This window comes from Lissotriton vulgaris, chromosome 1_2 (assembly GCF_964263255.1).
Source record: "Lissotriton vulgaris chromosome 1_2, aLisVul1.2, whole genome shotgun sequence".
Taxonomy (NCBI): Eukaryota; Metazoa; Chordata; class Amphibia; order Caudata; family Salamandridae; genus Lissotriton; species Lissotriton vulgaris.
The window spans coordinates 40,644,415-40,669,000 of NC_141686.1; the positions used below are offsets into that span (position 1 = coordinate 40,644,415).

The following is a 24,586-nucleotide window of genomic DNA, read 5'->3' on the forward strand; positions in this document are numbered from 1 at the left end:
TCTTACCGAGCGTTCAGACCCCCCCTCCGCTCTGGAGTCCCTCCGAGGTACACTTTCCTGATGTTATGGGTTCTGGCAAATACTGGGGGAATAAATACATCGGGATGGGGCTAACTGCTTGTCTACAAATATATGATTAACATTTGCAATTGGTTGTCAAGCTACCTTTGACACATTCCCTCCATAGGTGTCGTTCTATTGCCTCATGCTTTTTTCTTTAGGCAGCAGTGTTGCTGTGAAATATCGTGACACTGCAACCTTTTAATGTCGACCTCATTCAATAACATGATGCCCAAAAATGGAGGGCGGTTATCTAATGCTTTTCAAAAATACCACCTAGTGACAGTGTCACCCAGCACAACTAACAGGAGGGGGCTTAAACTGGCCATTATGAAGGTGGGCATCCCTCAGGACTAATGAAAGATGTTGGTCCATGATTCTCGTATAAATAGGAGATCTATTCTCTTTTGTGTGTAGGACTATGATCTTATGGATTTCTCCTATCTATACATATATGTATAGGGCTAACATCTAAATATCCTTTTAATATCCCACATACAGGGGTCCGGAATCCTTATCCTTCTTGACTTGCCATAGGGACAGTGACCAGATAATCCGGGGGACTCGAATTATTATTCCACTTGGAACCAAGCACAAAGCATTCCTCAGGTATTATACACCTTTATTTGCGATAAACGCACTAACAAGGGATTATCTAATCGCCCTCTTGCTCATCCCGTGGGAACGATGGGATTTTTAATTAATATTATCCTTATATATTCTGTACGACACTCCCATTATAGGTACACACTGTGACCTACCGTGACTGTCCTTTGAAATTGCTTTCGAAGAGGAACGACTTCGAGAAATATCGCACGGACTAGATTGTCCATTACATGGTGAGCGATAGATCTTTCTCAACCATTTCTTCAGATATTTTAGGGTCACTTGGACCAGTGCACTTTGGATCTTATTTCTTTACCAGGGAGTCCTTTTACCTTGGTTTTTACTTCACAATCTTGGACTTTAATCTTGGACAAAAGGCAGTCGGATCACACTTCTTCACTTTGACCTTTACTTTTCATGCTGGGACTAAGGGCACTTGACTCACATCCCTCTCTTTCTTTCTTTTTCAACCGGCTGCATGGTTTGAACACTTGCACATTTTCGGGTGCCTACTTTTCTCCAATAGGCATGGTGTGGTGCTTTTATTCAGGATAAAGCCTTATGGCGTGTACTGGCCCTGTGATTGCATAGTACCGGTGAGAGGGAAAGTGCTTTCACAAGGGAATTTTAAATTTGAAAATATTTTCACTTAGCAGATTAAAGACTTGGTCAATAAGCTTTGGATCTATGGGTGTGCACGTTAATGCAACTTGGCTTGGTGCCATTTTTAGGTGAATGTTGTTTTAATATCGGTTGAATACTTATACATGTCAATGTATCTTTGCAGCCCTGATGAAATTCCCAAGGCACGAATGGGAATGAAACGCGTTGGCTGTGCCGTTATACGTGAAAATAAAGAATATTTTTAGAAATAAGAACTGAAGACCTACATATCTTTTTGGACTTACTCATACTATTGACTTCATTGTGTGCGCCTCTCTGCTCTTACATAAACTATTGGTCTGACATCCCTGGCAGCGGATGGTGAGAGTAGTCGCACTGCCAAATAACTCTGAAACAGACGAAGTGGATGTGCGAAACCTTGGTCAGCTGCTGGTTGCTTCTGTGTATTGGGCACAGCATTCAAATTGGCCAGCATCCAATGCCCCAGTTCCCTTTATTTCAAAACAAGGTCTTATTTCTACAATCACCTAAAAGCCCCTTAACCAACCAACACTGTATCTCGACTGTCCACTCAAGAACACTATTGGAGCTCTAATGCTCTCAGGGAACCATGTCATTATGCAGGGCAATCTGGCTGCAGGCTATCCTTGCTCTTTTTGGAACCATGCAAAAATGTTCCTCTTCTTTTTCTCTCTTTCTCTTCTGCTAAAACCTTTTGGAAAGGAACTTATTAACTGTACACACATTCAATGAACTGATTCATTTCCAACAGAAGATAATTTTTAGAATGTATTAATATAACAAAATCTTTTGATGTAAATACAATAACATATCCTATTTCACTAATCAGAAGGTATAAGAATTATTTTTCTAATAAGTAAAGCATGAGTCCTATTTACTGATGTTTATGTACGATTCATATTTTTTATTTATAAATGTTTATTGACATTTTCTTAATTACATTACAAAAGCGCTTTTTAGCAGCAAAACGTAGTGGTATATTCAATGTGACGTCAGCAGCATACATAAACGACAGCGGTGGACAATCAAATAACTGTATTTTATCTTTGTACATTTTTATGTGACCCTTCTTATCTCGCACCCCGCACACCCACCCTAAGCGATCATTGTGAATCAGTGAGCGAGAGTCCATAATGTGTGAGCCATGGTGTCCATATTTTCCAAAACTTTTTGGGGCAACCCAGTGCCTTATAAATCGTCTTTTCCTCCATATGATTCAGATTTTTAAACTTTAAAACATTTTTAAGTAAAAAAAAAAGTAATTCGATCAGGTCACTCAACTTCTCAACGAGTTATCAATTTTCAATTTTTTACTCCTTAACCACATGACTGCTGGCCATTTCCCCCCCCTGTGCTGGATTTTGCACTTTTGCTGCCACCATGACTAGCTCAGCTCGTCATCAGCACACGACACCCGTGGGTGATGATCAGCATCGAAAGGGTTAATACAAATTTCAATCGGTTTGGCATAATGTGAGGAAAAGTACAAGAGTCAATGTAGAGAGTTACTTCAACAAGGCATACTGAATTGACCGACCAATTTTAGATTTCAGAAACAGTGTCTGTGTTTCATGAATTTAATAAAAATTATACCCGTGTTGTTCTGGTTTAAGATTCTGAACTCCACATTCATAAGAAAAGTAATATTTGGCGCTTTCAAAAGTATTGATGAGGATAGAAAAATCACGGCTGGTAACTCCAGACCGAAGTCGAAGTTAGTCCATAGTTTTCCTGTTTTGTACATTCAGGAAGCGGATATTCCACCAGTCTGTGCAGTTGTCTTTGGATCTTGTGGCTCACAAACTGGGGCCTTCCAGGGTCTCCAATCAATACCTTCGTTTTATATCTGTGGATGCACTGCCTCAGCCAGTAATGGAGATCATCAGCAAGATGTTCATCATAAAACATATCACCTAAAACAATAACGTTCCAGTTTTCAGGATCTGAGCCAGTAATGTTTGTGGTTAGCACCGGGACAGGTTTCACTTTGTTGAGCTCGCAGTTCAATGCAATGGCTGCTGCTGCAACCGAAAAACAGAAAATACATTTAGAAATGACTTCCTTCAAAAACGCTACATGCCAATTAATAATTTTCTTGTATATTTATGCGATATAATACAATTCCAGATTCTTTGCTTTAACTACCCAATGTGCCAGCAGTAAGACTTTTGAAACCCCTACCGATCTGTTCTCTAGTTCAAAACTAGTGTTCTGCTGTTTGATAGAGGCATTGATAGAATGTTAGTTTATTGCAATGCAATGTAAAGAAATTACCGTACACTTTTAGCAACTTTAGTTTTGTAAGGTGACCAGGGCATGCAAAGTGTATGATATGGGTAAAACATGTATGAAACGAAAGAGGCTTACAGACAATGGTTTTAGGCTTTATTTCTTGTGGAAACTGGAGTTTCCTCGAGTGACAAATGTACTTATGAAATTCTGGAAATGTGAATTCAGGATTTATATCAGAATGTAAGCAAATAAGTGATTTATTATCATTTATAATCTAGAATCGGTCTGTGATGGGATACTTTAATAAGAAGCAAAAGCAATGGCAGCTGTCTATCAGGGCTGTATCTCTATTTTGGGGGTGCATTTACATAGTTTTGATGACGGAAATGAACAACATTCCAGAGTAAGGACATGTTAGCTTTGGACGATAATTCCTTGGAGGGATCTATAGGACATTAGACGCCTACCCATGTGAGATGGAGGGACTGCAGTCCACATTTGAAAACTTCAGGTGTTCTGTAAAACTGTCACATTCTCAGAGAAGTGCTATCAAAAAATCGACATGTCTATTTTCCTTTCAGATCTGTTTTAAAACTTCGAGGAAGGTTTCACCAGGAATACATTTGTTCATTGCAGATGACTAATTTAAAAATCTGTGATCTTCACAAACAAACGTATTCATTGTTTGATACTTTGCCAGCCTTCGTATTAGCTAGCAATCCCTTCCCTTTTGAAGGGATTACAATATTCGGACTAAATAAACAGGTTACTTACTTTCAGTAACGCCTTAACTGTTGGAGATTTTATATCTAGCCGCAGATTCCTTACATTAGAATTTTCCCCAGGCGCCACACTGGATCTGGAAAAACATAAACAGTATCTCTGCGCTGGATGGTGGTGTCGATCGTCTCCACGGCGGCATCCACACCAGATGTGTTGTGTTCGATGCCTATACAGGCGCTTCCCCAGTGCTCGGACATCAGTTTCTTTTCTTGACAATATCTGCACCAGAAGCACAGAGACATGTCAGAAGGCTGAGTTCACTAGTGTGTCCAAACTATGGGCCTACAGGGACCTTTTTAGGTTTTGCCTCGCCAAAGATGCGCTCTGCGCATCTTTTCGGCGCAGGCGAAAACCTGATGATAACTGTAGTGTGGCTTGGTTCGGCCCTCGTCGTTGATTGGCTGGCTCCGTAAACGGAGCCTTGCCATTGGACGAGGGGCCTGTCCGTCAATGCCGGACCAGACACGGGGGCGTTCCCGACATTCTTTGGCTTTTGCCGACGTCATGGGACGCCGGGAACGCCCCCGTGTCTGGTCCGGCATTGCCGGCACTGTAGGGCAGGCCCGATCCCCGCAGACTCCCCTCCCCCTGGTCTCTCCCTCTCGGCGCTTCTCGCTCTGCGCGCTCCTCTGCCCTGTAACCTCCCACCTCCCTGCTCTCTCACTCCCAGCTCGCCTCCAGTCTCCCTCTACCCTCCCGTCCCCAGACCGCCTGCCTGAGCTAGAGACGGGCCGCCGCGCTGCCCGCGGCGACCCGGAAGTGACCGGCCGGCCGGCCAATCCTAGCGCGGCCGGCCGGAAGTGCCCGCCCCCCGCAGCCCGGGGGAAGAAGGAAGTATGGCGGCGCCCGCGTGGTCTGTGTGTGTTCAGAGTCTGTGCTATCCTACATTTCACCGCCTCATCCTGTGCATTCACTTTCCAAACATCACCTCGAGCTTCCACTGATTCGCAGTGAGCTCGCTGTACCATCCTCCCTGATAGATTCTTCCTGTTGGATTGTTCCTCTCGCCTCATCCACGGTACGTCACCACCAGTCTCCATCTCTCTCATTCTCTGCATTGCTTTTGTTCATCCTTGCTGTTCACTAACCACCGCTCTGCTCTGCATGTCTGTCATTGATTGCTTGCTCAAACATGGCGTTCACTCACCCATCACCCCCTTCTTTGCCTGCTACACTGTAATCCATGCCTGCCTGTACTGCTCCCATGCTCCCCTCTTCTGTGCATGTCTGATATTGAGGCTTCCATGTCTCCCCTTCTCTGCATGGTATCTATCAAGTTGTCTCTGGTGGTCTAATTCCACATTGCTTCTCCCCATGATTGGCTTCGAGTTTCTGCTTGCTTCTGTTGTCCACTCACTGTCAATGTCCGAACCATGGTTTGATGTTCGGTATTGAGTCAACAGTGGCAACACACTTCACAGCTCCGGAAATACCCGTCTGACCCAGCGGCGAAAATCAGGGGGGCGGCCAGGGCAGTGCTAGGGGGGGTCCCGGCCGGGGGAGTAGGGATCGTGGCACAGTGCTTCAGAGCCTAGTCTCAGTGTCGTCCGTGGGGGTCGAGGGGTCCTGCAAGAGTAGGTAAACCTAGCGTTGGATTGAGGGGGCTGCTGTATGTTGGGGTGCTGCTTGTGTGCGTTTGAGCCGCTGCCTGCTAAGATTGCGTGCATACTGCTCCTCCTGTGCAGAAGTTAGAACTAGTTGCTGATTGCTAGGGGTGCTGGTGTTTACTTTGGGGGCGCTCGGCCGGCCGGAAGTGCCCGCCCCCCGCAGCCCGGGGGAAGAAGGAAGTATGGCGGCGCCCGCGTGGTCTGTGTGTGTTCAGAGTCTGTGCTATCCTACATTTCACCGCCTCATCCTGTGCATTCACTTTCCAAACATCACCTCGAGCTTCCACTGATTCGCAGTGAGCTCGCTGTACCATCCTCCCTGATAGATTCTTCCTGTTGGATTGTTCCTCTCGCCTCATCCACGGTACGTCACCACCAGTCTCCATCTCTCTCATTCTCTGCATTGCTTTTGTTCATCCTTGCTGTTCACTAACCACCGCTCTGCTCTGCATGTCTGTCATTGATTGCTTGCTCAAACATGGCGTTCACTCACCCATCACCCCCTTCTTTGCCTGCTACACTGTAATCCATGCCTGCCTGTACTGCTCCCATGCTCCCCTCTTCTGTGCATGTCTGATATTGAGGCTTCCATGTCTCCCCTTCTCTGCATGGTATCTATCAAGTTGTCTCTGGTGGTCTAATTCCACATTGCTTCTCCCCATGATTGGCTTCGAGTTTCTGCTTGCTTCTGTTGTCCACTCACTGTCAATGTCCGAACCATGGTTTGATGTTCGGTATTGAGTCAACAGTGGCAACACACTTCACAGCTCCGGAAATACCCGTCTGACCCAGCGGCGAAAATCAGGGGGGCGGCCAGGGCAGTGCTAGGGGGGGTCCCGGCCGGGGGAGTAGGGATCGTGGCACAGTGCTTCAGAGCCTAGTCTCAGTGTCGTCCGTGGGGGTCGAGGGGTCCTGCAAGAGTAGGTAAACCTAGCGTTGGATTGAGGGGGCTGCTGTATGTTGGGGTGCTGCTTGTGTGCGTTTGAGCCGCTGCCTGCTAAGATTGCGTGCATACTGCTCCTCCTGTGCAGAAGTTAGAACTAGTTGCTGATTGCTAGGGGTGCTGGTGTTTACTTTGGCCGCGCTGCTGTAGGGTATCAGCTGGATAGGCTAGTAGGTGTCTGATTTAATGTCAGTGTGCCACGTCTGGGAGCAGGGCGCGGCTTAGTAGGGGTGACTGCGTAGGGAGGGTGCTACTTATTTGCAGGGGTGCGGTCCCGGGGGGTATCTTTCTAATCGCGTACCCCCTCCCCGCCATGTTGAAGGTACCCCGGGGGTGACCCCCGCTCCGGGACGGGTGCTTGTCTCCGCCCAGCCGCAGAAGGTACTGTCCTTCGTGGGCCCAGATCTCTCCAGCCCGCAGCTGAGGCCCGGCACCTACTTCACCCAGATCTACCCACAGCCACCCGCGGGGACGACTTTGGGGGGCTGCCTTTACACCACCCCCAACGGGCCCGAGCTGAAGCCGCTGAGACCTGCCTCCCTGGGGAGGCTGCCGGTAAGAACCCCCGGTCGTAGGGGCGTGATTGAAGATGTGGGGAGGGTATTTATTTTGGGGTGTCTTGTGGGAATTAGGGGTGCAAGCGTGGTGGGCGACAGCCCGGCGCTTCTGTGAGCTTTACCCGCGGGAATGTTGCAAAGTTTTGATACATTCAAGTAAAGGGGGGTTGTGGCACGATGGTCTTTGAAGTGGTGTGCACCAACAAATGACAGCTGCGTATACAGTGATGTGTGGTGCACAGGTGTGACGCCCATTTGCACCCACACAAGCCAGAGTCTATGCCCCAGAGTGATTATACTGCTTCCATGTGGGGGTGGGGGGATTCTCACTGTTGCATGGGTGCATGTCTTCAGAAAGGGAGGGGTTGTGCTGTTTTATTGGCACAACGTGTGAAAAGGGCCCAGGGCAGAATATGCCCTTGAATGGAAGACAGCGGGTCACTGGGTTATAATTGCAGGGGCAAAGTTTAAAGGTGTGGCAAGTGTTTTTGCTGTCTACCTAAAGCGGGGGCAGTGTCAAAAGGATGACGATTCTGGAGTGGATGGTAGTGAACGTGCACAACTGGTGTAAGGGCCTACATGTCATACACCGAAAGTTGTACGGAGTAGGTGAAGGAGTCCTTGAGTGGTGACGTGACTTTAGTTGTTCTTTTAGGGTGCCCTGGCCTGCCGCAGCGGCAGATACTGTATTCTGGTGTAGGCGGTGTTAGGGGTCGTTCTTGGTTGTGCTATCAGTTTTTCACGTGATGTGACTGGCATAGTGCTTGACATTATATAGCCTGCCTGGATGTCGTTTTCCTTTCAGATATCTCTTGTGGTGTTACACGCTGAACCCCGTGGATGTGGCCAATAGTTTGGATGTCTGGTCCTGGCTGGAACTTCTGCTCTTGTACAACTTTTTCACTTCCTCTTTGACTAGTGCCTGATCTCGGATTCCTCCTCTGCACTTCCCTTCTGAGTTCTGGAAATTATGACTGCTACTGTAACAAGGTGGCGTTCTGGTGTACTTCATTCTTAGTTTTCTGTGATCTCTAGAGGTGACCCCAAGGGTAACTTCTTTATGTGCTGGGCATGTATTGCAATGCAATTGGTCTCGCATTTGGGACCTTATATGTATTTAGCTCTGGTAGTGACTACGGAAGAGCGTCTCGCGGGCTGAAGCACCAGCATGGACCCACTCGGTGCACTAACCTGTAGCCAGCGAGTACCCGGATGTAGCCTCTGCTGCCGCCGTTTCGTTTGCTGCCCAGGGGAAGAAAATTACCCGGATGGAGCTGCAGCTGTACTGTACAGTTCAGTACAGTAAGCATAGATATAGAAAAGGGACGATAAAGGCATGCATAGGCGCACATTATTCTGCACCTACCCAGACGAGAAAGCCATTTTGGAAATATAAGTGTTTCATGCACTTGAAAGCAGGAATCGCAGTTATTCACGAAGGCAGCAACTTCCCATCAAAAATGTCTTTATTTTAAATTTGCCTGTATGTAAATTATTTGTAATTATTTTTTCCAGCCTCGTGTAGACATTGCCTGCTTGTGCTCTGCTTGTGCCTCTGTGTGCCCCTGTTGCCTGCTTGTGCCTCTGTGTGCCCCTGTTGCCTGCTTGTGCCTCTGTGTGGCCCTGTTGCCTGCTTGTGCCTCTGTGTGCCCCTGTTGCCTGCTTGTGCCTCTGTGTGCCCCTGTTGCCTGCTTGTGCCTCCGTCTGCCCCTGTTGCCTGCTTGTGCCTCCGTCTGCCCCTGTTGCCTGCTTGTGCCTCCGTCTGCCCCTGTTGCCTGCTTGTGCTGTGTTGGTGTGTGTGGAGGGCTCTGTGTGGCTGTGTGTGTAGGAAGCTTTGTGTGGCTGTGAGTGTGGAGGGCTCTGTGTGGCTGTGTGTGTGAGGGGCTCTGTGTGGCTGTGTGTGCGGGGCTCTGTGTGGGGGTGTGTGTGGGGCCGCTCTGTGTGTGAGAGAGAGAGATTTGTTTAAATACCAGGATAATTGCCGGCAGCAGCACCCTTGCCGTGTAATGCCTTGTACTACATCTGTGTTAGCAGTCGCCTCAGGCTGTTGTTTTTTTTTATGCAGGGGACGGGATTTGATCATGCCCATTACGCCGTATTGCTTTTCAAAGGCAACTGTTGCAGAGCCAAGTGGGCTGTTGAAAATTGTGTTTTCTCCACCTGCCCCTGTTGCCTGCTTGTGCCTCCGTTTTCGTGCCCCTGTTGCCTGCTTGTGCCCCTGTTGCCCGCTTGTGCCTCCTTGTGCCCCTGTTGCCCGCTTGTGCCTCTGTGTGCCCCTGTTGTCTGCTTGTGCCTCTGTGTGCCCCTGTTGCCTGCTTGTGCCTCTGTGGGCCCCTGTTGCCTGCTTGTGCCTCTGTGGGCCCCTGTTGCCTGCTTGTGCCTCTGTGGGCCCCTGTTGCCTGCTTGTGCCTCTGTGTGCCCCTGTTGCCTGCTTGTGCCTCCGTCTGCCCCTGTTGCCTGCTTGTGCCTCCGTCTGCCCCTGTTGCCTGCTTGTGCTGTGTTGGTGTGTGTGGAGGGCTCTGTGTGGCTGTGTGTGTAGGAAGCTTTGTGTGGCTGTGTGTGTGGAGGGCTCTGTGTGGCTGTGTGTGTGGGGGGCTCTGTGTGGCTGTGTGTGTGGGGGGCTGTGTGTGCGGGGCTCTGTGTGGGGGTGTGTGTGGGGCGGCTCTGTGTGTGTTTGTGTGTGTCATTTGCGATAGATAAAGGTAGTGGCATTGTAAATGACAATGCCATTTATTTATGTTAAAAAAACATAAATAAAAATAATGTCAAGAGCAATGCCAATAGCTCTAACTTTAACAAAGGCAAAACCATTGCATTGTAAATGCTTGTTTAGGTAGGCAGACCGATTCGCAGAAGTGGGTAGGTTGGGAGCGTTGGTAAGGAATCTGCAGCTAGAAAGAGTCTCTACCAGAGAAGGCATTACTGAAGATAAGTTACTTGTTTATCTGATAGAGACTTCTAGCTGCAAATTCCTTACCTTAGAACAGATACCAAGGCAATATCTCCCTGGAGCCCGAAATAGGCAAAGTTCCCGTCACAACAGACCAGACTGTCAAGGCAGTAATGTATGGTGAATGTGTGTAAAGATGCCCACGTCGCAGCCTGACAGATGTCCAGGACAGGGACTCGGTGAGCTAATGCAGCGGTTGCAGATTTAGCTCTGGTGGAGTGAGCATGCAAGCCCTCAAGGGGTTGTTTTTTTGCCAATCCATAGCAGATCTTAATGCGAGAACTATCTATCTGGAGGTGTCTGAACTGTTTTCTCCTTCTTCGCTCCAAAGAACCTAACAAAGAGCTGATTACCCACCTGTTGTGCTCGGGTGCGATCGATGTAGTACAAAAGAAAGCTCCTTTTGGGTCCAAACAATGGAGTCTCTCCTCCTCTTTGGAGGGGTGAGGCAGAGCCATGAAGGTCGGCAGCGTGATGCTTTGGCCAACATGGAAGGGTGTCACCAGCTTGGGCAGAAAAGAGGCACAGATGCGGAAACCAGTTTGCCCGGAAAGAAGCTGGTGTACGGAGGGTTAACAGAAAGCGCCTTCAGCTCGCTTACCTTCCTGGCAGATGTGATGGCCACCAAAAAAGCTGTTAGATCATCATACGTCTTAGAGGAAAAGAATGCATGGTTTTAAACGGTGAACACATCAAGAAAATTAAAACCAAATTTAGATCTCATTGGGGCATAACAAAAGATTTGGGTGGAAGCATATGTTGGAAGCCCTTCAGAAATCGGGTCACAACAGGTGACTGAACAGGGAGGGTTGAACCGGCAACCGCAAAAAAGGCAAGATGGCCGAAAGATATCCTTTAACTGTGCCCAGCGCAAAGCCTTGCCGGGCTAGAGCCAACACAAACAAAGACACCTCCAAGAAAGATGCAGATAGAGGGTCAACAGGTTTGTTAGTGTATCAGGCCACAAACTTGTCCATGCGGCAAGCATATGCAATCTTTGAGGAGAGGACTCCTGGCTGCCACAGATTTCGGGAGGGAGATCAAAGATTACATTGTTGCTGATCATTGTCCATGCAGGAAGGCGGCGCGCGCTCAGGATGCATGCAGAACCATGCCCTTATGCTGTCACAGGAGACCCTCCTGAAGGGGCAGCCTGATCGGAGAACCGATTCTCATGCTCAAGAGTTCGCATTACCATACCCATACTCTCCGTGCCTAATCCAGATAATTTTGGCCAGGTCTGTCTTGATCTTTGTGACTAGGAGCACGAGTGGTATTAACAGGAAGGCATACAGGAAACCTGAGCCACACTTGAGCCGCCTTGGAAAGTCCAATTTGCAGAAGTGTTGGCACTGCGTGTTCTACGGGGGCAAATAGATCTCACCAGTCACGGAAGGGGCCTTGTACTTCTACAGATGTTGATGCTATTTGTCATTTGCGAGGCATCGATGGCTGTGTTCACCTGCCGTTGCGTTCAGAGACCCCGCCACATGTTGCATGGCCTGGAGAATGTCCTGACAGTCTAGTGTGAGCCTCCTGGCACAAGTTTATGACCCCATCCCACCCGGTTTGTTACAGTAGCACATGGCGGTGATGTTGTCTGTGAGCACCGGAATTAGCCTTCCCTCGATGGAAGGGAGGTAGGCTTTCAATGCCAAGCAAATCGCTCTCAACTCCAACAAGCTGATGTGCCGCTGAGACTCTGCTGGAGGCGGGAAGCCTCAAATCTCCACCTCTCCCAGAAGACCGCCCCAACCCTGGAGGTACGCATTTGTCGATTCTGTGATATCTAGTTGGGGAAGCAAAAGAAGTCTGCTGCTGACCCAATCACGGTTTGTTTGCCACCACTGCAATTCTTTTGCAGTTCCCGCCGATATCTGGATCAGCGGTACAAAAGGGGGCGGTGATGGACGGAGCATCTGAATCAATCAAACACTCACACCCAGTCAAAAGATCTGGGTTTAATCCAATACCGTTCTTTAGCCCACTCTGCCACCCCAGTTCAGACATGGCCATATGCAAATCAGTCTGACCATGTGCCTCATGGGAACAGTCCAGCCCGAACTGCCAAGCCATGTCTTCCCTGGACCGGAAACAAGCTTCTGAGGACCGGTTTCTGGCATTCCAGCCGTCCTCAGCCCGGCTTGCTTGAATCCAGTGGCAAAGTGAGCAAGGGACTCACGTCTGAGCATACCCTGCCACACATATGGCGGCGAAAAGCGGTACAAAAGGGGGTGGTGATGGACGGAGCATCTGAATCAATCAAACACTCACACCCAGTCAAAAGATCTGGTTTTAATCCATCACCGTTCCTAAGCCCACTCTGCCACCCCAGTTCAGACATGGCCATATGCAAATCAGTCTGACCCTGTGCCTCATGGGAACAGTCCAGCCCGAACTGCCAAGCCATGTCTTCCCTGGACCGGAAACAAGCTTCCGAGGACCGGTTTCTGGCATTCCAGCCGTTCTCAGCCTGGCTTGCTTGAATCCAGTGGCACAGTGGGCAAGGGACTCACGTCTGAGCATACCCCGCCACACTTATGGCAGCCAAAAGCGGTACAAAAGGGGGTGGTGATGGACGGAGCATCTGAATCAAACACTCACACCCAGTCAAAAGATCTGGGTTTAATCCATCACCGTTCTTTAGCCCACTCTGCCACCCCAGTTCAGACATGGCCATATGCAAATCAGTCTGACCCTCTGCCTCTTGGGAACAGTCCAGCTCGAACTGCCAAGCCATGTCTTCCCTGGACCGGAAACAAGCTTCCGAGGACCGGTTTCTGGCATTCCAGCCGTCCCCAGCCCGGCTTGCTTGAATCCAGTGGAAAAGTGAGCAAGGGACTCACGTCTGAGCATACCCCGCCACACTTATGGCGGCCAAAAGCGGTACAAAAGGGGGCGGTGATGGACGGAGCATCTGAATTAATCAAACACTCGCACCCAGTCAAAAGATCTGGGTTTAATCCATCACCGTTCTTTAGCCCACTCTGCCACCCCAGTTCAGACATGGCCATATGCAAATCAGTCTGACCATGTGCCTCATGGGAACAGTCCAGCCCGAACTGCCAAGCCATGTCTTCCCTGGACCGGAAACAAGTTTGAGAGGACAGGTTTCTGGCATTCCAGCCGTCCTCAGCCCGTCTTGCTTGAATCCAGTGGCAAAGTGAGCAAGGGACTCACGTCTGAGCATACCCCGCCACACTTATGGCGGCCAAAAGCGGTACAAAAGGGGGTGGTGATGGACGGAGCATCTGAATCAATCAAACACTCACACCCAGTCAAAAGATCTGGGTTTAATCCATCACCATTCTTTAGCCCACTCTGCCACCCCGGTTCAGACATGGCCATATGCAAATCAGTCTGACCCTGTGTCTCATGGGAACAGTCCAGCCCGAACTGCCAAGCCATGTCTTCCCTGGACCGGAAACAAGCTTCCGAGGACCGGTTTCTGGCATTCCAGCCGTCCTCAGCCCGGCTTGCTTGAATCCAGTGGCAAAGTTAATGTTAATGTTAATGGGTGACTTATATAGCGCACGGCTACTCCTAGGAGTGTCCCGGCGCTTTCTGACCCATTACTGAAAAAAGGAGATGAAAAAACAAAAACATAACAGATTACTGATTGTAAAGCCAAGTTTTCAAGGCCTTTCTAAAGGCAAACAGGTTGGGAGTGCGGCGAAGATCAGCGGGAAGGGAGTTCCATAGTTTGGGGGCGAGATGTTTAAAGGAACGTCCACCTATCCTGACTTTCCTAATAGGAGGCACCGTTGCCAGGCCAAGACTTTCCGAACGGAGAGATCTGGTGGGTTTGTAGAGAGAGAGCCGTTTCTGAATGTACGAGGCCCCTACCAAATGCAATGCCTTATGGGCCAATGTAAGAGCTTTGAATGTAATTCGCTTCTTGATAGGAAGCCAGTGAAGGGAGGAAAGCAACTCAGATGATCTAGCTTGTGAGCAAGGGACTCACGTCTGAGCATACCCCGCCACACATATGGCGGCCAAAAGCGGTACAAAAGGGGGTGGTGATGGACGGAGCATCTGAATCAATCAAACACTCACACCCAGTCAAAAGATCTGGTTTTAATCCATCACCGTTCCGAAGCCCACTCTGCCACCCCAGTTCAGACATGGCCATATGCAAATCAGTCTGACCCTGTGCCTCATGGGAACAGTCCAGCCCGAACTGCCAAGCCATGTCTTCCCTGGACCGGAAACAAGCTTCCGAGGACCGGTTTCTGGCATTCCAGCCGTCCTCAGCCCGGCTTGCTTGAATCCAGTGGCAAAGTGAGCAAGGGACGCACGTCTGAGCATACCCCGCCACACTTATGGCGGCCAAAAGCGGTACAAAAGGGGGTGGTGATGGACGGAGCATCTGAATCAATCAAACACTCATACCCAGTCAAAAGATTTGGGTTTAATCCATCACCGTTCTTTAGCCCACTCTGCCCCCCAGTTCAGACATGGCCATATGCAAATCAGTCTGACCCTGTGCCTCATGGAAACAGTCCAGCCCGAACTGCCAAGCCATATCTTCCCTGGACCCGAAACAAGCTTCCGAGGACCGGTTTCTGGCATTCCAGCCGTCCTCAGCCCGGCTTGCTTGAATCCAGTGGCAAAGTGAGCAAGGGACTCACGTCTGAGCATACCCCGCCACCCTTATGGCGGCCAAAAGCGGTACAAAAGGGGGTGGTGATGGACGGAGCATCTGAATCAATCAAACACTCACACCCAGTCAAAAGATCTGGGTTTAATCCATCACCGTTCTTTAGCCTACTCTGCCACCCCAGTTCAGACATGGCTATATGCAAATCAGTCTGACCCTGTGCCTCATGGGAACAGTCCAGCTCGAACTGCCAAGCCAGGTCTTCCCTGGACCGGAAACAAGCTTCCGAGGACCGGTTTCTGGCATTCCAGCGTCCTCAGCCCGGCTTGCTTGAATCCCTTGCTCACTTTGCCACTGGATTCAAGCAAGCCGGGCTGAAGACGGCTGGAATGCCAGAAACCGGTCCTCGGAAGCTTGTTTCCGGTCCAGGGAAGGCATGGCTTGGCAGTTCGGGCTGGACTGATCCCATGAGGCACAGGGTCAGACTGATTTGCATATAGCCATGTCTGAAATGGGGTGGCATAGTGGGCTAAAGAACGGTGATGGATTAAACCCAGATCTTTTGACTGGGTGTGAGTGTTTGACTGGTTCAGATGCTCCGTCCATTACCACCCCCTTTTGTACCGCTTTTGGCCGCCATAAGTGTGGCAGGGTATGCTCAGACGTGAGTCCCTTGCTCACTTTGCCACTGGATTCAAGCAAGCTGGGCTGAAGACGGCTGGAATGCCAGAAACCGGTCCTCTGAAGCTTGTTTCCGGTCCAGGGAAGGCATGGATTGGCAGTTCGGGCTGGACTGTTCCCATGAGGCACAGGGTCAGACTGATTTGCATATAGCCATGTCTGAACTGGGGTGGCAGAGTGGGCTAAAGAACGGTGATGGATTAAACCCAGATCTTTTGACTGGGTGTGATTGTTTGATTGGTTCAGATGCTCCGTCCATTACCACCCCCTTTTGTACCGCTTTTGGCCGCCATAAGTGTGGCAGGGTATGCTCAGACGTGAGTCCCTTGCTCACTTTGCCACTGGATTCAAGCAAGCTGGGCTGAAGACGGCTGGAATGCCAGAAACCGGTCCTCGGAAGCTTGTTTCCGGTCTAGGGAAGGCATGGCTTGGCAGTTCGGGCTGGACAGTTCCCATGAGGCACAGGGTCAGACTGATTTGCATATAGCCATGTCTGAACTGGGGTGGCAGAGTGGGCTAAAGAACGGTGATGGATTAAACCCAGATCTTTTGACTGGGTGTGATTGTTTGATTGGTTCAGATGCTCCGTCCATTACCACCCCCTTTTGTACCGCTTTTGGCCGCCATAAGTGTGGCAGGGTATGCTCAGACGTGAGTCCCTTGCTCACTTTGCCACTGGATTCAAGCAAGCTGGGCTGAAGACGGCTGGAATGCCAGAAACCGGTCCTCGGAAGCTTGTTTCCGGTCTAGGGAAGGCATGGCTTGGCAGTTCGGGCTGGACAGTTCCCATGAGGCACAGGGTCAGACTGATTTGCATATAGCCATGTCTGACCTAGGGTGCCAGAGTGGGCTAAAGAACAGTGATGGATTAAACCCAGATCTTTTGACTGGGTGTGACTGTTTGATTGGTTCAGATGCTCCATCCATTACCACCCCCTTTTGTACTGATATCTGGATCAGATCAGAGAAATTCCCCTAATGCTGCACCCACTGTAGCTTCAAGTCTCACTGCAGTCCATGCATATGCCAGCGGGCATGCTTGCCCAACAGTATGTAGGAGGCCAGGAGACCAAGCAGCCTCAGTCAGTGTTGTAGTGTAGTTCCTATTTTCCCTATAGGCTCTGCGCATTGGAATAACAAACAGCAGTGTAGACTGAGGTCTTCTAGGTCTCTACTGACAATGTTAGACTTAATTTAGGTTTGCGCCAGCTAGCTCAGAGGTCACTGGAAACTTTCTTGACTGAATAGGAAGTGATCAGCTTCCCTGGCTCAGACAAGAAGGGATTCAGCTTCCGACAACCGCATAAACATGACAACTTTTCTCCTCAGAATAAGAGTCAATCTCTAGAGTCGTGTGAAACAATAGACAGCTATTTCACCTAGTCACTTGTGCAGATTTAATTTCACCAGGGTGCAGAGAATAGAGAGACGGGCGTTTTCAATAAAAGGTATTATTTATTGAGCAGTCTTCCTACACATGCAAGAGAAAGGAATTGCCACAATTGCAAGACTTGCGTGCAGTACAAGGACTGAAAGGAAAGTGCGTACAGTAAAAGGAGTATTACGAAATAATACTGTAAAAGCATTGATATGGTTTCTTAGCCATAAGATAGTTAAAATGAATAAAATATATACATTCATATATACATTGGTTAACGACCTCAACTGGTGCTTCTAACTACGCCTACCCCGATGTACCTGACCTAAGCCTAATACGTGGGAAGGAGTAAGTAAGTAGCAGTTTAAGTTAAGTTGGTTTTGCCAGGAGTTTGATTCAAGAATTCTCTCTAAGGGTTTAATCAGCACCTTACCTCTGGAATAGAATGTAGGAGGTCTGGTATCTCCTCTTAGGACTCGATATCCCAGTCACCCGCAAGGGTAGGCTGGAAACGCCGGAGCTGGATTTTCTCGGGAGGAGAAAAGACAGCGTCTTTCTCAGCGCGTCAAAAAGGAGGGGCAGCATCCGTGGGCTTCTTGCGTCTGCTGGGCTTTCTGCAAGAGGACAGCAGTTCTGCTCCAGAATTCACCACCACCGTGTGTTTGCTTAAGGCAATGTCGGTATATTTATACCTGAAAGGTGCCGAGTTTGACGTAAGTTTTTGGACATAAGACGTCAATAAAGATGTCACTAAGAACTGATCGTTCTTACAGTGCTCGCAGATGTTCTATTACTAATCAAAACAAAGCAAGCGGGGCTTTCCCAGGTTGCTGGGGGTTTGGGATGTCGAAAGAACTCGGTGTGCTATCTAGGAATCTAAGGAAGTGGCTTCTGCTGTGTCATGGACTTTCATGGACTGCAGAGGCGAGTTACTGAAATATGGTTCTGATTATTATGCCATTTATAGGGATATGTATTGATTATAGCCGTATAGGGGCATGAGGTCACAATATTGATCGGGGTCCTAGATAAAACACATCACCCACTCCACGAATTTATGTCCATCAATTACTAAAAACTTAAGCAATAAAGATGCATGTGTATTCCTACCCACCCCAAAATACATGTTGCATTTGAAATGGTGTATACGAAATACATGAAAATGTTAATAACTACTGTACGTTTTAAGCAGTGTAATCATTCATAAAGGTTTTGCATATATATCCAGTTGAACGATTTGCGAAAAATTACACATGAAATGTCTCTTAATACAGAAAAGAAGGGCAAGACTATTTCATGACATATAAATACAGTTGCTGTAAAATGTGCTAGAGGCTGAGGTAATATATTGTCTCTAGATCTACTAAAAATAGAAGCTCTGTTCTTTATGAATAGTTCTACTGTAAGCAGAGTATCAATGCCAGAAAAGGTAAATATTTTGAAATTCGGAAAAAATAATTTCATCTTTATGGGAAAAATAGTTCCAAATGTTTTTTAGTAGCTCTTGTTTATCAAAGCTGAAGGCCGAATTCAGAGTTCATGGGAACGCTGTGTCCCGGATTGTTTTACAAAAGTTATTGTTTCTATTCAGGGGAGAACATCATTTCAGACAGGCTCGCAAAGAATTGGTCTATATATTCAGGTGATAGTTCGACCAAGTTCGATAAAGCTGTAACTTGGCAGTTGTGAGAATGATTGCTATCATCGATTTCAGGATCAGCAATGCTCACAGAAGGTCGTACCTGGGTGATGTTGCTTTCTCTTCTTGCTTCACTGCCACCACCTAATCGTAGCGCAGGAGTCTCAACGAATGCAGTCATCAGGATTGGTAACCGCTGGGAACAACACGATGCATGAGCCGTTACTGGACTTAGCAAAGTATCAACAACCATTGGTACTGGTGATTGTAGTGCAAGACAGGTGTCTAACACGCATTCCTCTCCGCATAGCATACATCGAAGCACAGGTAGGATGCAGGTGTGCCATATAGGTCTGAATGAAAGAAACCAGGTCATATTCAGATCTCGTAGCCGGGCTAATCCAAGGACTTTAGCTATGCGGTCCCGGTAGCGTACTGCTAGGATCGTTTCTTCCATAGTCGCTGGAGTTATGTCTGTGTTTTGGCTGGCCATATCGGAGCAGGAGGGTCAAAAATAAAATACCTGCTACGAGTCCCAAAAGTAGTGGTAGGCTGCCAAAGACCGAATGGACAAAATTGGGAAAGATGCCCAGGACTGCTTTGAATGGTGTTAACAGTCCCAAAAAAATTGTCTTAAATACATACGAGATACCACTGGCATCCGACATATTTAGGATTTGGCTGAGCATTTCTGTGAAATGCACCGGGCAATTTGTTGATAAAAGTGTATGTATCTCTGCAGTTGTCCTTGTAACTTGGAGATCATACGTCTCTTTTGATGACGTGATGGGCACTGTTGTCTGTAAAAGCACAGACTTCATTCTGCCTAAAGTATCAATTCGTATAGAAGAGATATTCAAAGGAGGCCAAATCGGAGCCACTGAGTCTCCAGGGCCATTTGGATACAATGCTTGCATACAGCAAGTGACCATGGAGCTGACGCTTAAGAGATATGCTTTCCCTGGCACTAAGCCACAACAGCTGTGATCCGTTGTTAGAACGTAACTCCCGTTAGAAAGTTGTCTAAAGAATGGCTCTATTTGTGCTGCAGGTGTGCCGTGCTGGTGGCATGAAAGGTTATTCGATGTACCCTCACAGGCCCCATGCAAGTTAATACCCTGGCACAAAAGTATACCGCTTAGTGATTGTTTACACTCATTACCACTAAGAAATACATTTTTGTTATTGTCACTATAACATGTGTGTATAAGGTAACTTCCATGATGACTTAATGTATCCTTTACCCAACTTTTCATACTGGCCTGCTGGTATATACTTTAGGGAATTTTTAAAACGGAAAGTTGTTATCGGAATTGTGATACTCCCATGTATTATCCATTCAATGACAGGTCTTTCTGACATTGTCAATGGTAATCTCTCAAGTTTTTCGATGCTCAGGATTGTATAGTCTGCTCCTTTCTGTGCCATACTGATTTGTTTATCAGTAAGGTTAAAGACAGAAAACAATGACGTTGTGTTGATTACAAGCCATGGCACATAGCCTGAACGGAGGTTTTGCAACGTCCAGCCTAGCTGTACAATAGAATGTAATTGGGACTGGCCATGTTGTAACATTAGTAAGTCCTGGTCTGTTATATCAATTGCAGATGATACAATACTGTCCAGTGAATATATTCTGGAGGACAGAGTCATTAACCCATTGTCCACAACAAAAAGTGTTTTTTCCAAATTAATACGATCAATTTCTCGTATTTTCTCTGCCGTTTCAATTTGAGTCACTTTCTAGGCCTCGTTGTATGCAGCATATATATGCTGGCCGCTATGAAACGTTTTTGACGCTGTTTTTGACGCTGTTTGCGTCGTCCCATTATGAAATCGCGCAAGTCAGCACCATCTTGAAGTAAAGACAAGTGTTGCTTAATTTGTGCCAGTGCAGATGTTTGCAGCCTTTCAAGGCATAGTTTCCCTACACTGTATGTTGTTACTATCCCTGAATGTTGTCTCTGGGAGTATCTAGGGTCTGGTCTGGTCATTTTTAACCCCTGTATTTTGTTCAGAAATCTGTCTTGACAGTTATTTGTGTCTGTAGGCCAGATTAACCACTTTTTCCAATCAGGATGTGTTCTGTTTTCATGTAAAATGTGGGATACGTCTATTTCAACATCTGCAGTGGTGTTACTATCAGGTATTGGTTTTGGAATAGACGGTTTGTTCAGTTCTTTTATCTTAGCTAGACCAAGACAAGTGGTCTGTTGAATTGTGTCATTCAAGAAGATTATTTGTTCTGGGATCATGCAGGCTCGAAATAATGCTTCTAGGCCTTGTACCTGCCAATCTTTAGTACCCCAGATTGTTTTTGTTTCAATGTTGTTCTTCCAGAAATCAAAACCAATTGTAATAATTTTTTCATAAAATGCTTCTGAATATATCAATTTAGTATTTGTCAGCATGGTTTTTGTCCCTGTTTTATCCAACAGTTTATAATAAAATGTTTCTGCATTACTTGTGTTAAACTCTGAGAAGTATTGGAATTTCTCATAGAATGTTTTTGAACTGCTTTTAGGTGGAGTAGCACAATGTTCCCTTTGGTTATATTTAAAAACATTTCTAGGTTGAGCAGATTTATGTAAATAGTGGTCTGCATAATGTGTAAAACAGTACATATGTTCATAATTAGATGAACCTTGCAAATAATCATGTTCTGTAAATTTTGCTGACAAAACTAAATCCGACATCATATCATTTATACTTTTAAAGTCCCAATCATCAGAGAATGTACTTGGTTTTACAAAGTCACTTAATGAGACCTTAAATTGGTGAGGATATTTCAAGAGCTCTACCGGGCCATATATTTCATAGTCAGTTTTGTCCCAAACTACCCCGCCGGGTATTGGAATGGCTGTGACATTCACTGATGATAGTTCTCTTTTCTCGATGTGAGATGATTTGTGAGGCTTAAGAACTAGGTTGATGTTCTGACTTGCTGTGTCCATTGTGTCCATTGTATTGTAATAAATGTTCCTAAAATTAAAAATAAAATTAGGCATAGTAGGAGTATAAGTACCCCAGCTACAATCCAATGTTCAATAAATGGTGCATTTAGATATGTTTCTTTGAGTTGATCAAAGAGTTCTGTTGCTTTTTCTTTAAAAGTCTTTGTGGCTGGCATCACTTCAGGGTCGCTTTGATCTTCAGAGAAGTTATCGAAATTGATGAAGTAGCCAGATGCAGTTCTGTCAATTGTTGGGATTGTATTTCCGATGTGTCTTTCATCAGGACATTCTGAGGCTACATCATTGTAGACTGGTGTTTCTTGACAAAATGTTTCAATTTGTGTTTCAAGAGGCACAAGTTCCATGGCATTGTTATCAAATGTGATTAGTCTTTCAGTCTGAACCTCTTGGATGCTAGCAAATTTGGGTATTCTGTTACTTCTTGGGAGTCCACTGGGCCTGCTATTGATTATAGGCCACATGATTGTGGTTTTACCATGTCGATTGATACAACTCGATTCTCTTTTTTACCAGCAAGGGGCGGTAGTCCTTCTGATCTTGTTCCGTTGATTGCTAAGACAGGTACTGCTTTTCTGTAAGAAGGCCCAAATTCCTTCTTCACCGCTATTTTCTCTCTGACCAGATCCCCAATCTTTGGAATCCAGACAGGTCTTGCTGGGACAGGTGGTGTGTCTTCAGTGGTTGTTGGCTGTTGCTTTAACTTTATGTTGCTCAGGGCTTTTCTTGTTTCATTTAAGTCCTGTAAAACAGCCAAACAATCTTTGATGTCAAAGCATGTTTTCTTATCTTCTACCACTGAAGCCTGACTATCTAGATCCTGAACATACATTCTAGTTCCGAACAATAGTTTGTACGGGCTGAAACTTTTTAGAGAATTTCTTGGCAAGTTATTAAGACTACGTTGGACACTTGTTAAATGTTGGACCCACCCATCACCCAAACCTAATACCTTTGCCGTTATAGATTGCTTTATGTCTGGGTTTTTTCTTTCCACTACCCCGTTTCCCTCAGGATGGAAGGGACAAGAGAATCGCAATCCAATGCCCAAGCTGATCATGGCCTCCTTATAAGCTCGAGAGCTGAAAGCAGGACCCTGGTCAGAATGATGCTTGGCAATTGCGTATGTGCCGATAAAGACTCGCAAATCTTTTATAACAGTTCTGGCGTCAGCCGAGCGCTGGGGTCTACATTTTCTAGTGTATTCAGTCTTAAAAATGTTTTTAATAGGACGCTGGATTTTACTTATAGATGGCTTTATGCTAACTATAAGACTGGCCATGGCATTACTCCGCTAGATTCACTGCTGCGATCTCTGTCGCAGTCTGGACAGTTCTTTACAAATTTGTAATGTTGTATGCTCATTCCCGGCCACCACTACTCTGATAGTAATTCTTTCAGAGAGTTTTTCATCTGGTTGTGCCTTGCACCTTCACCCATGTGTGCGTCTGCTATTAATAAGAATCTCCTGTTCGTGTTTGGAATCACCCTATCCCCCACTCCAGGGATTCGAGCAAAAGGAACGGAGTTTGCGTCAATTACGTATGTATAACTGAGTGGATAGTTCACGGGTAGTGCTGCACAGTCGCCTTTTGAAGACGTTTTTACCGCCAGCATGGTTTCCCCGCCTCTGTATTTTTTTGAACGCTTTTTGTGGCTACGGAAGCCGGCTTAGTTGCTTCCGCTGTGGCTGTATTAGCCAATGAATTCCCTGCAACGTGAACGCCATCACGTTGATGACTCAGAGTGTGTATCACGTGAGTCTTTTGTAGTTCCTTCTTTAAAAGAACTACTTGTTTCCAAAGCACTTTATGCTTCATTGTGGCACCTGTGTCATCTTTGTAATCGTTTTGAACCCAGCTCTGCAAGTCATTGTTGTAAGATTTCACGCAGAAAAGCGAATCGCACACTATTAGTGTCGGGAATTCACGATCGGCATTTTCAAGCGCCATCTTTAAAGATCTGATTTCAGCTCGATGAGCCGAACAGTTTCTCAATGATTCCGTTTTTGTTATTTTCGGTCTGAATTTACCGCAGAGCCAGCGACCTTTAACAATCGCGCAGGCTGCATTGTATGATTTATCATCTACATTATAATGCTGTACAAATCTGTCTGTATAGATTATATAAGAGTATTGTTGGAGAGGCAGAGGATATTCTTTTTCATATTTTAAATCATTCAGTTTTTTCATGTTCGGGACATAATAGTATTTCACTTATTCTGTATCAAGAGAATTCTCCCACTGTATCCACTTTGGATCCAGTGCCACTGTTTTTAGATTTACTGGGCTGAATAGTGCCTCGAAGGCTGATTCTGCTGTGAAAACAGTTATTTCTTTGCCTTGTGCTTGTGATCTTTCTCTTGCTACAGCCGTCTGAACTGCCTTTACAGTATTTTCTGTAAGACTGAATGTTTTTTCTGCTTGTGTGTACAAATGTGATTTGTAAGCTATTGGTACCATTTCTCCCTCATTAGAGGTCAGTTACGTGAATCCGCATCTTCCTGGGATGACCCGGATTACAAGGTTGCGTGTATTGTCACATGTTTCTAATTTTGTTTTAGCTAACATGTCTGTTTCCAGTGATCTCAAAATTTCTGTGTGTTTTTGAGTCCAGTAGATTGGTTTGAAATCAGGTTTAATTAATTCGTAGAGAGGTTTAATCCTCTCTGCATAGTTCAGAATGTAAGTTCTTCCGAAATTCAGAAAGCCTAGGATCGATTGTAAGTTTTTCAGCGTTTTCGGCGCTTGGAGTACAGCGCATTTTTCTAAGAAGTTATCCGCTAGGCTTTTACCTTCACTTGATAATTCCTATCCTAAAAATAGGACAGTTAGATGGGCAATTCTTGATTTTTTAAAGTTGAATTTGTAACCCTCCGCTGCGAACCCAAGTATTATGGTGTTCACTCTTTTCAAGTGAGTATCCAAGTCATC

General features: G+C 46.6%; 1 protein-coding gene across 1 annotated transcript in view; it reads right to left on the reverse strand.

The window, feature by feature from the left end:
• Positions 1 to 2,865: 2,865 nt before the first annotated feature.
• Positions 2,866 to 24,586, reverse strand: part of ETFBKMT (electron transfer flavoprotein subunit beta lysine methyltransferase) — a 184,947-nt gene continuing 163,226 nt past the window's right edge. The window contains exon 4 of the mRNA XM_086952785.1: positions 2,866 to 3,332. Coding sequence (XP_086808911.1) covers positions 2,995 to 3,332 — 338 coding nt within the window. The 3' untranslated portion in view covers positions 2,866 to 2,994. The remainder of the gene's footprint in view (positions 3,333 to 24,586) is intronic.